General features: G+C 47.1%; 1 protein-coding gene across 2 annotated transcripts in view; it reads right to left on the reverse strand.

Moving 5' to 3' along the window:
• itsn2b (intersectin 2b) overlaps positions 1 to 14123 on the reverse strand; it is a 97507-nt gene that overhangs the window by 53807 nt on the left and 29577 nt on the right. For both annotated transcript variants that reach the window (XM_042325193.1, XM_042325192.1), the window contains 12 exons: positions 12232 to 12416; positions 11852 to 12094; positions 10142 to 10361; positions 8746 to 8888; positions 7320 to 7383; positions 7071 to 7208; positions 6762 to 6850; positions 5989 to 6251; positions 5557 to 5706; positions 4979 to 5119; positions 4808 to 4895; positions 2935 to 3074 (listed from right to left, as the gene is read on the reverse strand). In XM_042325193.1, coding sequence (XP_042181127.1) covers positions 2935 to 3074; positions 4808 to 4895; positions 4979 to 5119; positions 5557 to 5706; positions 5989 to 6251; positions 6762 to 6850; positions 7071 to 7208; positions 7320 to 7383; positions 8746 to 8888; positions 10142 to 10361; positions 11852 to 12094; positions 12232 to 12416 — 1864 coding nt within the window. The remainder of the gene's footprint in view (positions 1 to 2934; positions 3075 to 4807; positions 4896 to 4978; positions 5120 to 5556; positions 5707 to 5988; positions 6252 to 6761; positions 6851 to 7070; positions 7209 to 7319; positions 7384 to 8745; positions 8889 to 10141; positions 10362 to 11851; positions 12095 to 12231; positions 12417 to 14123) is intronic.

Below are 14123 nucleotides of genomic sequence, written 5' to 3' on the forward strand. Positions count from 1 at the left end.
AAGGTAACTCTCCAGGAACAGGGTTGGAGTTAAAACCTTCAGGAGGGTAGCTCTCCAGGAACAAAGTGAAAACCTAGGAGGGTAGCTCTCCAGGAACAGAGTTGGAGTTAAAACCTTCAGGAGGGTAGCTCTCCAGGAACAGGGTTGGAGTGAAAACCTACAGGAGGGTAGCTCTCCAGGAACAGAGTTGGATTGAAAACCTTCAGGAGGGTAGCTCTCCAGGAACAGGGTTGGAGTTAAAACCTTCAGGAGGGTAGCTCTCCAGGAACAGGTTGGAGTTAAAACCTTCAGGAGGGTAGCTCTCCAGGAACAGGGTTGGAGTTAAAACCTTCAGGAGGGTAGCTCTCCAGGAACAGGGTTGGAGTTAAAACCTTCAGGAGGGTAGCTCTCCAGGAACAGGGTTGGAGTTAAAACCTACAGGAGGGTAGCTCTCCAGGAACAGGGTTGGATTGAAAACCTACAGGAGGGTAGCTCTCCAGGAACAGGGTTGGAGTTAAAACCTTCAGGAGGGTAGCTCTCCAGGAACAGGGTTGGAGTAAAAACCTACAGGAGGGTAGCTCTCCAGGAACAGGGTTGGAGTTAAAACCTACAGGAGGGTAGCTCTCCAGGAACAGGGTTGGAGTTAAAACCTTCAGGAGGGTAGCTCTCCAGGAACAGGGTTGGAGTTAAAACCTACAGAAGGGTAGCTCTCCAGGAACAGGGTTAGAGTAAAAACCTACAGGAGGGTAGCTCTCCAGGAACAAGGTAACTCTCCAGGAACAGGGTTGGAGTTAAAACCTTCAGGAGGGTAACTCGCCAGGAACAAGGTTGGAGTGAAAACCTACAGGAGGGTAGCTCTCCAGGAACAGAGTTGGAGTGAAAACCTTCAGGAGGGTAGCTCTCCAGGAACAGGGTTGGAGTGAAAACCTACAGGAGGGTAGCTCTCCAGGAACAAGGTTGGAGTTAAAACCTTCAGGAGGGTAGCTCTCCAGGAACAGGGTTGGAGTTAAAACCTTCAGGAGGGTAGCTCTCCAGGAACAAGGTTGGAGTAAAAACCTACAGGAGGGTAGCTCTCCAGGAACAGGGTTGGATTGAAAACCTACAGGAGGGTAGCTCTCCAGGAACAGGGTTGGAGTAAAAACCTACAGGAGGGTAGCTCTCCAGGAACAGAGTTGGATTGAAAACCTTCAGGAGGGTAGCTCTCCAGGAACAGGGTTGGAGTTAAAACCTACAGGAGGGTAGCTCTCCAGGAACAAGGTTGGAGTTAAAACCTTCAGGAGGGTAGCTCTCCAGGAACAGGGTTGGAGTTAAAACCTTCAGGAGGGTAGCTCTCCAGGAACAGGGTTGGAGTAAAAACCTACAGGAGGGTAGCTCTCCAGGAACAGGGTTGGAGTTAAAAACAGGAGGTAGCTCTCCAGGAACAGGGTTGGAGTAAAAACCTACAGGAGGGTAGCTCTCCAGGAACAGGGTTGGAGTAAAAACCTACAGAGGGTAGCTCTCCAGGAACAGGGTTGGAGTTAAAACCTTCAGGAGGGTAGCTCTCCAGGAACAGGGTTGGAGTTAAAACCTTCAGAAGGGTAGCTCTCCAGGAACAGGGTTGGAGTTAAAACCTTCAGGAGGGTAGCTCTCCAGGAACAGGGTTGGAGTTAAAACCTTCAGGAGGGTAGCTCTCCAGGAACAGGGTTGGAGTTAAAACCTTCAGGACGGTAGCTCTCCAGGAACAGGGTTGGAGTTAAAACCTTCAGGACGGTAGCTCTCCAGGAACAGGGTTGGAGTTAAAACCTTCAGGAGGGTAGCTCTCCAGGAACAGGGTTGGAGTTAAAACCTTCAGGAGGGTAGCTCTCCAGGAACAAGGTTGGAGTAAAAACCTACAGGAGGGTAGCTCTCCAGGAACAGGGTTGGATTGAAAACCTACAGGAGGGTAGCTCTCCAGGAACAGGGTTGGAGTTAAAACCTACAGGAGGGTAGCTCTCCAGGAACAGGGTTGGAGTTAAAACCTACAGGAGGGTAGCTCTCCAGGAACAGGGTTGGAGTTAAAACCTACAGGAGGGTAGCTCTCCAGGAACAGGGTTGGAGTTAAAACCTACAGGAGGGTAGCTCTCCAGGAACAGGGTTGGAGTTAAAACCTTCAGGACGGTAGCTCTCCAGGAACAGGGTTGGAGTTAAAACCTACAGGAGGGTAGCTCTCCAGGAACAGGGTTGGAGTTAAAACCTTCAGGACGGTAGCTCTCCAGGAACAGGGTTGGAGTTAAAACCTACAGGACGGTAGCTCTCCAGGAACAGGGTTGGAGTTAAAACCTTCAGGAGGGTAGCTCTCCAGGAACAGGGTTGGAGTAAAAACCTACAGGAGGGTAGCTCTCCAGGAACAGGGTTGGAGTTAAAACCTTCAGGAGGGTAGCTCTCCAGGAACAGGGTTGGAGTTAAAACCTACAGGAGGGTAGCTCTCCAGGAACAGGGTTGGAGTTAAAACCTTCAGGAGGGTAGCTCTCCAGGAACAGGGTTGGAGTTAAAACCTTCAGGACAGTAGCTCTCCAGGAACAGGGTTGGAGTTAAAACCTACAGGAGGGTAGCTCTCCAGGGACAGGGTTGGAGTTAAAACCTACAGGAGAGTAGCTCTCCAGGAACAGGGTTGGAGTTAAAACCTACAGGAGGGTAGCTCTCCAGGAACAGGGTTGGAGTTAAAACCTACAGGAGGGTAGCTCTCCAGGAACAGGGTTGGAGTTAAAACCTACAGGAGGGTAGCTCTCCAGGAACAGGGTTGGAGTTAAAACCTACAGGACGGTAGCTCTCCAGGAACAGGGTTGGAAAGCCCTGTCATATATTCACTTTAATACAGGTAGACTGTTATACTTCAACATTTTACCACAACATTTGAGCGAGTGACTAGAGTGAGTGTTAAAAGGAACTGAGGCTTTGGCGTAGACAACCAGCTGAGCTGCACTGGTCTGTACGTACCTGTATGTCCTTCAGGTAATGATCCATGTCAGCCAGTTTAGCAGCCGTCTCTTTCTCCAGAGCATCCAGCTGTTGCTTCAGGTCACGACAGGCTCCGTCCTTCTCGCTGGTGCTACGTTTGAGAGTGGATATGGTGGAGACTGGGTACAGCAGGAAGACGAGTTTACAACCCAGCGAGTGACAGGAGGGGAATGTTTAGTAACACTCTCTACAGTGCCATCAGAAAGTATTCACACTTCTTGACTTGTTCCACATTTTTGTTGTGTTTTTTACCCATCAACACACAATACCCTAGAACGACAAAGTGAAAACATTCTGTGTAAATATCAAATTTACCAATATTCCAAGGAACTGTCCGGAGAACTCCTGAGATATAATTGTGATGAGGCATATATCTGGGGAACGGTGAAAAATTAGGCATATATCTGAAAGGGGATCTGGGGGGTGAAAGAAAAAATATCTGGGGATGGGTGAAAAATTATTTCTAGGTGTTGAAAAATTCATATATCAAAAATTAGGCATATATCTGGAGAAGGGTGAAAAATTAGGCATATATCTAGGGAAGGGTGAAAAAAAAAACTATTTCTAGTGTTGAAAGATTCCAAGAGCACAGCGGTCTCCGTCGTTGGGAAATTGGAATTATCCAGACTGTGCCTGGAGCTGGCCGTCCAACCAAACTGAGCAACCGGGCAAGAAGGACCTTTGTAAGGGAGGTGACCCAGAACCCAATGACCACTCTGACAGAACTACAGAGTTTTTTGGCTGCGATGGGAGAATCTGCCAGAAGGACAACAGTCTCTATAGCACTTCACCAATCTGGGCTTTCTGGGAGAGTGGCCAGACGGAAGCCCATCGTGAGAAGGCGGCACATGACAGCATGCCTAGGAGTTTACAAAAAGGCAAAAAGACTCAGAGCATTAGGCAAAAGATTCAGTGATCTGATGAGACAAAAAATGTTGGCCTGAATGCAAAGAGCCATGTCTGGAGAAAACCAGGCAGAGATCATCCCTGCCGTGAAGCATGGTGGTGGCAGCATCATGTTATGGGGATGCTTTTCAGCGACAAGGAGACTGGTAAGGATAGAGGGCACAATGAATGGAGCCAAATACAGGCAAATTCTTGACTAGAACTTGCAAACGACCATAGACTGGGGGGGCGAAGATTTACATTCCAACAGGACAATTACCCCAAGCATACAGCCAAAGAAACACTGGAATGCCTTCGGAACAAGAATGTTAAAGTCCTTGACTGGCCCAGCCAAAGCACAGACTTGAATCACATTGAAAATCTGTGGAAAGACTTGAAGATTGCTGTTCACCGCCGCTCCCCATTTAACTTAACAGAGCTTGAGAAAATCTGCCAAATCCAGACGTGTGAAGCTGATAGACGACTCAAAGCTGTAATCGACGCCTAAGTATTGACTGAAGAATGTAAATACTTATGTCAATTAGATATAATACGGTATTTAATTTCAATAAATTTGCAAACATTTCTATAAACATGTTTTCACTTTGTCATTACGGGGTGTTGTGTTTAGATGAGTGAGAGAAAAAACATTCAGGCTGGTTCAACAAAATGTGGAATAAGTCAAGGGGTATGAATACTTTCTGAAGGCACTGTATGTGTTCAGACATGAGAGCCCAATTCAATCATGTTTGATTGAATCTAGAACATGGCCTAATATAGCCCTATAATATACCCCAGTCCAACTGTACACCCCACCCATATACCCTAGTATAGCCTACACCCCACCTATACACCCTAGCATAGCCCTCTACCCCACCTATACACCCTAGCATAGCCCTACACCCCATCCATACACCCTAGTATAGCCTACACCCCAGCCAAACTTAGCCCCAGTCTCAGTCAGTACCTGGCAGGTTGTTGAGGGCCATGTCCTTCAGTTTGTCACTGAGTCTCTGCTGTTCTGGAGTCAGCTGGGACAGCTTCCTCTGGTTCTCCTGAGGCACAGGAGCAGTAGATGCATCATTAGGAGGGGCCAGACAGAGACAGAGCTGACAGAGACAGAGAGACAGAGACACACCTCTAGTTGTCTCTGCAGGGAGTTGATATCCTGTCTGGCTGTGTCTCGTCTCTGATTGGCCAGCTCCAGCTCACTGCGTTGCACCTTCCTTCTACTCTGAGCATCCCGCAGCCGCTCAGAGATCTGTCTGTGTTTGTTACCCTGGGAGAGAGAGACATACAGCCGCTCAGAGATCTGTCTGTGTTCGTTACCCTGGGAGAGAGAGACATACAGCCGCTCAGAGATCTGTCTGCGTTTGTTATGCTGAGAGAGAGAGAGAGACATACGGTTTTCTAATGATCTTTTGAAGGGTAGTGTGTATATATAGTGTGTGTAGTGTGTGTCTAGTGTGTGTATAGTGTGTGTGTAGTGTGTGTGTAGTGTGTGTAGTCTCTGTCCATGCGTGTGTGTAGGGAGGCAGGTAGCCTAGCGGTTAAGAGTGTTGGGCCAGCAACCGAAAGGTCACTGGTCTGATTCTCCGAGCCGACTTGATGGAAAAATGTGTCGAAGTGACCTCGAGCAAGACACTTAACCCTAACTGCTTCTCTAAGTGGCTCTGGATAAGAGAGTCAAATGTCAAATATATGTGTGAGTCTCACCACAGCCTCCAACTCCATCTCCAGACTCCTCTTCCTGGCCTTTAGTTGGCTGACGTCTTCCTGTTCCTGACTCTTCTGGCGCTGCAGCTCTCCTCTCCTCCTCCTCTCCAGCTCCTCCTTCCTCTGGAGCTCCAGCTCACGCTGCGCCGCCTGGGGGACACACACACGGACGGACTCACTCATACTTAAACAATAAGGACCGCGAGGGTTTGGTATATGGCCAAATAGCCACGGCTAACGACTGTTCTTAGGCACGACGCAAACACCCGAGGTGCCTTACTGCTATTATAAACTGGTTACCAACGTAGTTAGAGCAGTCAAAATAAATGTTTTGTCATACCCGTGGTATACGGTCTGATATACCACAGCTGACAGCCAATCAGCATTCAGGGCTCGACCCACCCGAATGCCTGAAAGAACGCGCCTCTTCACCTCTTTTCTCTCCATCTCCTTCAGCCTCTCCTCCTCTTCCTGTCTCTCCATCTCCCTCTGCCGCTCCATCTTCCTCTCTTCCTCCTTCCTCCTCCTCTCCTCTTGCTCCCTGACCTCTCTCTCTCTCCTCTCTCGTTCCTCCGTCTCCTTCTGCTGGCGTTTCTCATCCTCTCTCCTCTGTGCATCCTGCAGAGCCTGTCTTCTTTTCTCCAGCTCTGCGTTCCCTCGCTCCAGGTTGGCCTTGAACTTATCCTCAAACGACACTGTGAAAGAGAGAGGGATGGAGAGAGCGAGAGAGAAAGAACGAGAGAGGGAATGAGAGAGAAAGAGACAGAGAGAGAGACAGACAGAGAGAGACAGACAGACAGACAAACAAACAGAGACAGACAGACAGACAGACAGACAGACAGACAGACAGACAGACAGACAGACAGACAGACAGACAGACAGACAGACAGACAGACAGACAGACAGACAGAAAAACAGAGACAGACAGACAGACAGAAAAACAGAGACAGACAGACAGACAGAAAAACAGAGACAGACAGAAAAACAGAGACAGACAGACAGACAGACAAACAGAGAGACAAACAGAGAGACAAACAGAGAGACAGACAAACAGAGAGACAAACAGAGAGACAGACAAACAGAGAGACAGACAAACAGAGACAGACAAACAGACAGACAGACAAACAGACAGAGACAGAGAGAGAGTGTAAGTGAGAGTATGAGAGTGTGTGAGTGAGAGTGTGTGTGAGAGTGTGTGTACGTACGGTTGTTTTTGGTTTTCTGTGGTGGCTCAGCCTCCAGTTCTTCTGTGATGCCAGCATAGAGAGACAAACTGGTCCCATTTACAGAACCCCTACAAGAAGCAGCGAGGGTGAGTGTGTGTATCTCTGATGGTGGTAGTAGATCTGTTGGTAGTGTGTGTGTGTGTGTGTGTGTGTGTGTGTGTGTGTGTGTGTGTGTGTGTGTGTGTGTGTGTGTACCTCTCTGATGGTGGTAGTAGATATGTTGGTAGTGTGTGTGTGTGTGTGTGTGTGTGTGTGTGTGTGTGTGTGTGTGTGTGTGTGTGTGTGTACCTCTCAGATGGTGGAATTAGATCTGTCGGTAGTGTGTGTGGTAAGGGTCGTCCGGTCTTGGCCACGTCCACTAGATGCATGGCCAGAATAAACTCCTCTCCTCTTAGCGTCCCATCCTTATCTACATCAGCCAGGGACCTGACACACACACACACACACACACACACACACACACACATTACTGTGGTCAAACGTTCTTATACAGGTACAAGTTGATGATGATGATGATGATGATGAAGGCGTACTCACCAGATGGTGGCCAGCTGTGTATGAGTGAGCAGAGTGGTTGCCATGGCATTCCTCACTTGCGGACCTGAAACACACAGAACAAAGCAACCTCAGTCCATTTCTCATAACTGAAATAAATGACTTCACTTGTAGCCTTTTGGCATAACCTTGATTGATTGAATTTGCCAGTAAAAATTTTTTTTTTTTTTTTTTTTTAAAGACCCAGAATGCAATTCTATCAACCTATCACAAGGTGCATCTTAAAAAGGTCAGCCATTTTTATCTCAATACCTAAATAATTTCTGTGTAACAATTAGGTACCTTACTGTGCCTAATAAACTGGCCAATGGATGTAGACCAAAACACATGACATTTCAGACTGCAGAGTACCTTCAATAGTCTGCTGTAGTTTCTTCCTTCTTCCGTTTCTTCCACCAAGCTAACGGCTTCATTTACATCAACCATCTCTCATATAGCTGTAATATCCAGTGACCCACCTGTCTGTGAGGTAAACTACATTACCCATACATGTCTGAGGTAAACTACATTACCCATACATTTCTGTGGTAAACTACATTACCTATACATTTCTGTGGTAAACTACATTACCTATACGTGTATGTGGTAAACTACATTACCCATACATGTATGTGAGGTAAACTGCATTACCTATACATGTCTGTGGTAAACTACATTACCTATACGTGTCTGTGGTAAACTGCATTACCTATACCTGACTGCGGTAAACTACATTATCCATACATGTATGTGAGGTAAACTGCATTATCTATACATGTCTGTGAGGTAAACTGCATTACCTATACCTGACTGCGGTAAACTACATTACCTATACCTGACTGTGAGGTAAACTACATTACCTATACATTTCTGATGAAAACTACATTACCTATACCTGACTGTGAGGTAAACTACATTACCTATACCTGACTGAGGTAAACTACATTACCTATACCTGACTGAGGTAAACTGCATTGCCCATACATGCATGTGAGGTAAACTGCATTACCTATACTTGACTGTGAGGTAAACTAAATTACATATACCTGTCAGTGGGGTTAGCTGCATTACCTATACCTGACTGTGAGGTAAACTACATTACCTGTACATGTCTGAGGTAAACTACGCTACCTATACATGTCTGAGGTAAACTACATTAACCAATACCTGACTGAGGTAAACTACATTACCTATACCTGACTGTGAGGTAAACTACATTACCTATACCTGACTGTGAGGTAAACTACATTACCTATACCTGACTGTGAGGTAAACTACATTACCTATACCTGACTGAGGTAAACTACATTACCTATACCTGACTGTGAGGTAAACTACATTACCTATACATGTCTGAGGTAAACTACATTACCTAGCGACCCTTGGACTGCCGCTCATCTGTTTGCCTACATTTCCCAGCAGCACCCACCCGTGAGGTATCCCGGCATGTGCTTGTCCAGGCTGTTAAACTGCTGTCTGTATTTGAGACGCGAGGCGTGAGGCACGGCCCAGTCAGAGGGAGCGGTCTTCAGAGAACTACCTGCCAGGGAGGTGGTGGAGGACGAGTTGGAGCTAGGGACCAGAGATGGCGAGAGAGAGATGGAGAGAGAGAGGGATGGAGAGAGAGGGAGAGAGAGGGATGGAGGTAGAGAGGGATGGAGGTAGAGAAGGAGGGATAGAGATAGAGGGTTGGATGGAGAGAGAGGGATGGAGAGAGAGAGGGATGGAGGGAGAGAGGGATGGAGGTAGAGAGGGATGAGAGAGAGGGATGGAGAGAGAGAGGGATGGAGAGAGGGATGGAGAGAGAGGGAGGGAGAGAGAGGGGGTGGAGGGAGGGGAGAGGGGGACGGAGGGAGGAGAGAGGGGGACGGAGGGAGGGAGGGAGAGGGGGATGGAGGGAGGGAGAGGGGGATGGGGGGAGGGGATGGAGGGAGAGGGGATGGAGGGAGAGGGGATAGAGGTAGAGGGGGATGGAGGTAGAGGGGGATAGAGGTAGAGGGGGATGAGGGAGAGGGGGTGGAGGTAGAGGGGGACGGAGGGAGAGAGAGAGATGGAGGTAGAGGGGGACAGAGGGAGAGAGAGAGATGGAGGGAGAGAGAGATGGAGGGAGAGGGGGACAGAGGGAGAGGGGGACAGAGGGAGAGGGGGAGATGGAGGGAGAGAGAGAGATGGAGGGAGATGGAGGGAGAGAGGGATGGAGGGAGAGAGGGATGGAGGGAGAGAGGGATGGAGGGAGAGAGGGATGGAGGGAGAGAGGGATGGAGAGAGAGAGAGGAGGGGAGAGAGAGATGGAGGGAGAGAGAGACGGAGGGAGAGGGGGACGGAGGGAGAGGGGGACAGAGGGAGGGAGAGAGATGGAGGGAGAGGGGGACAGAGGGAGGGAGAGAGAGATGGAGGAAGAGAGAGATGGAGGGAGAGAGAGATGGAGGGAGAGAGGGATGAGGGAGAGAGGGATGGAGGGAGAGGGGGATAGAGGGAGAGGGGGATGGAGGGAGAGGGGGATGGAGGGAGAGGGGATAGAGGGAGAGAGGGATAGAGGGAGAGAGGGATGAGGGAGAGGGGGATAGAGGGAGAGGGGATGGAGGGAGAGGGGATGAGAGAGAAAGGGATGGAGGTAGAGAGAGAAAGGGATGGAGGTAGAGAGAGAAAGGGATGGAGGAAGAGAGAGAAAGGGATGGAGGTAGAGGGAGAAAGGGATCATATAATGGAGTTATAGAAATAGTCCATTGGCATCTAAATGAGTAGAGATCAGAGTCTGATTCTATTTTGAGTGTATGTGTGTGTGTGTGTGTGTGTGTGTGTGGCTGTGTGTGTGGCTGTGTTACCTGCTTGAGTCCAACAGTGATGTAGCTTTGTTGATCCCAGGAGAGAGACCCAGGGGAGAGGATACGTACGGTGCAGAGAGACCCAGGGGAGAGGATACGTACGGTGCAGAGAGACCCAGGGGAGAGGATACGTACGGTGCAGAGAGACCCAGGGGAGAGGATACGTACGGTGCAGAGAGACCCAGGGGAGAGGATACGTACGGTGCAGAGAGAGACATGCCTGGACACACACGTTGATTGAGTTCCTTATGAAGTCCATTTATATTAACATTGTATGGTTACATTACAAATACAGCATGATGTCCACTCAGTAGAGCCTGGTGACACAGCACTTCCTCTCATTTCCTTTCTAGACAGACTGCTCCCCGGGCCTTGTTAAGGTATTGCCATTGGAGCTAACAGTACTTCATGTATGAAATATAGAGCACTGGTTCCCAACCTTCATTGAACCATGACACACCTTGATGAAATAAAGACCAGTGCTGCACACCTACATTTTCCTGAGGACCCTGATCCATAATAAAATAATAAACCATTTTTAATAAACTCATTATTTTCATAGTTCCTTACTCATCATGATGAATGTGTGTACCCCTTTAAAAGTGTCCTGTGAATACGAGATGGATAGAAATGCAGCTCTGTTAAATATGGGTCATTACTTTTCAACAGTTTGAGACAAGCGAGTTTCTACATTTTAAAACCATGCTCCTTTTGTCTCTGTGACAGAGGTACAGCTCAGCCTGATCAGTGCTTACGATTCTCACAGGTGAAATAAATGATCAAAATGACTTAAAAAATAAATTATACAACTGTAACAACTGCCTGAAACTTCGATAAAAGATGAGTTCAATGTATGATGCTGTTTTTAGGAGACACTGGTGCTCCCCAAATCTAATCAACCGGGTGTATAAGATGAGGGAACGTTTTTGCAGCACACCTGCTGAAAACCACTGATGAGAGAGAGAGACACATACAGAGACACAGAGACACATACAGAGACACAGAGAGAGACACAGAGAGAGACACAGAGACACATGGAGACACAGAGAGACATGAAGAGAGACACAGAGAGAGACACAGAGACACATACAGAGACACAGAGAGAGACACAGAGAGAGACACAGAGACACATGAAGAGAGACACAGAGAGAGACACAGAGACACATGAAGAGAGACACAGAGACACATACAGAGACAAAGAGAGAGACATACAGAGACAGAGAGACACATACAGAGACACAGAGAGAGACACAGAGACACATACAGAGACACAGAGAGAGACACAGAGACACATACAGAGACACAGAGAGAGACACAGAGACACATGAAGAGAGACACAGAGACACATACAGAGACAAAGAGAGAGACATACAGAGACAGAGACACAGAGACACATACAGAGACACAGAGACACATAAAGAGAGACACAGAGACACATACAGAGACAGAGAGAGAGACATACAGAGACAGAGAGAGACATACAGAGACACAGAGACACATACAGAAACACATACAGAGACACAGAGACACATAAAGAGAGACACAGAGACACATACAGAGACAGAGAGAGAGACATACAGAGACAGAGAGAGACATACAGAGAGAGAGAGAGAGACATACAGAGACAGAGAGAGACAGACAGAGAGAGACATACAGAGACATACAGAGACACAGAGAGACATACAGAGACAGAGACGGTCCTCCTCTTACCTGTCCCCATGTACCCTGGTGGGAATTGCTGTAGAATACCCATAGTGCCGTTGGGCAAAGCGGGGCTGCCAATGGACGGCAGCAAGGGAATGGGCATCGTTGACGTGGAAACCAGGGGGGCCATGCCTGTAGCTGTTGGGATCATGGGGGTGAGGCCGCTCATAGGTGTCATGGGTGAGAGGTTAGGGGTGAGCATGGCGATGCCTCCGGGCATCATAGATAGGTTTGGCACGGAACCCGTTCCTGGAGAGACACACAACATTAAAGAGACAGAATAAATATTAAGATGAAGCATCGACAGACATACTGAGAACAGAAGAGAAGTCTACGCATGTCAAATCAAATCAAATCAATGTGTCCGTGTGTCTGTTTAAAAGTACCGTAGCGCGAGGTGGACATGGCGTCCGTAGAGGAGGGGTTAGGGGCGGGCACTGGCGGTTGCTTCATGATGATTGGTAAAGTTGAGAGAAGGGGCGTGCCCTGCAGTTTGAGCTTAATGAGCTTCATAGAGATGGAGAACTCCAACCTGTCCATCTTCCCATCCTTACCCATGTCAGCCAGCGCCCTGGGGGTCAGAGAGGGTCATTACTATGGAATATCCTCACACGGGGAACAAACATGTAGACATATTGATTACGTGTTACTTCCTTACTCTGTGTGTGGCTGAAGAGCAGCTGGTCACAAGATCGAATGCCAGCACACGTGTGTGTGTGTGTGTGTGTGTGTGTGTGTGTGTGTGTGTGTGTGTGTGTACTGTGAATAAAGTTCATGTTTAGCATTTGTTATATTTTCCCTTTCTGTAATACACAATCTGCCAGTGTTAGTGCAAGGTGCGGGTAGAATGTTATGGATTGTTCTCAAATATGTTGATAGTGTTTGACTGGAGGCGCCGAGGCTGAGGACACACTGATTATTACTGTATTCTGTGATGGTGTGTGATTCAGTAGCGGACTTCCTAAGTGCCTCTCAGCTGGCGTTTACACGACTCTTCTTCACTGTCTTCTTGGTAAGAAAATCCAGTGTATACTTGGCCTTGTGTTTTAGGTCATTGTCCTGCTGAAAGGTGAATTCTTCTCCCAGTGTCTGGTGGAAAGCCGACTGATTTTGCCTGTGCTTAGCTCCATTCTGTTTCTTTTTTATCCTGAAAAACTCCCCCGTCCTTAATGATAACAAGCATACCCATAACATGATGCAGCCATATCTATGCTTGAAAATATGGAGAGTGGTACTCAGTAATGTGTTGTATTGGATTTTCCCCAAACCTAACACTTTATATTCAGGACAAAAAGGTAATTTCTTTGCCACATTTTTTGCATTATTACTTTAGTGCCTTGTTGCAAACAGGATGCATGTTTTGGAATATTTTATTATGAACAGGTTTCCTTCTTTTCACTGTCATTTAGGTTAGTAATTGTGGTGTGACTACAATGTTGTTGATCCATCCTCAGTTTTCTCCTATCACAGCCATTAAACTCTGTAACTGTTTCAAAGTCACCATTGGCCTCATGGTGAAATCCCTAAGTGGTTTCCTTCCTCTCCGGAAACTAAGTTAGGAAGGACGCCTGTATCTTTGTAGTGACTCGGTGTATTGATACACCATCCAAAGTGTAATTAATAATGTCACTATGCTCAAAGGGATATTCAATGTCTGCTTTAAAAAAAAAATCTGTATCTACCAATAGGTGCCCTTCTTTGTGAGGCAATGGAAAACCTCCCTGGTCTTTCTGGTTGAATCTGTGTTTGAAATTCACTGCTCGACTGAGGGACCCTACAGATGTGTGGAGTACCGAGATGAGGTAGTCATTCAAAAATCATGCTCAACACTATTACTGCACACAGGGTGATTTATTAAGCACATTTTACCCATTCACTTATTTAGGCAATAACAATTGAATTGAATAACTGTTGACTCAAGACATTTTAGCTTTTCATTTTGTATTAATTTGTAAAAGTTTTGAAAAACATAATTCCACTTTGACATTATTGGGTATTGTGTGTGACAATGTAATCCATTACTGGTCAGTGACAATGTAATCCATTACTGGTCAGTGACAATGTAATCTATTACTGGTCAGTGACAATGTAATCTATTACTGGTCAGTGACAATGTAATCCATTACTGGCCAGTGACAATGTAATCCATTACTGGTCAGTGACAATGTAATCCATTACTGGTCAGTGACAATGTAATCCATTGCTGGTCAGTGACAATGTAATCCATTACTGGTCAGTGACAATGTAATCTATTACTGGCCAGTGACAATGTAATCTA

The sequence above is a fragment of the Oncorhynchus tshawytscha genome, linkage group LG08 (genome assembly GCF_018296145.1).
Source record: "Oncorhynchus tshawytscha isolate Ot180627B linkage group LG08, Otsh_v2.0, whole genome shotgun sequence".
In the NCBI taxonomy this organism is placed as follows: Eukaryota; Metazoa; Chordata; class Actinopteri; order Salmoniformes; family Salmonidae; genus Oncorhynchus; species Oncorhynchus tshawytscha.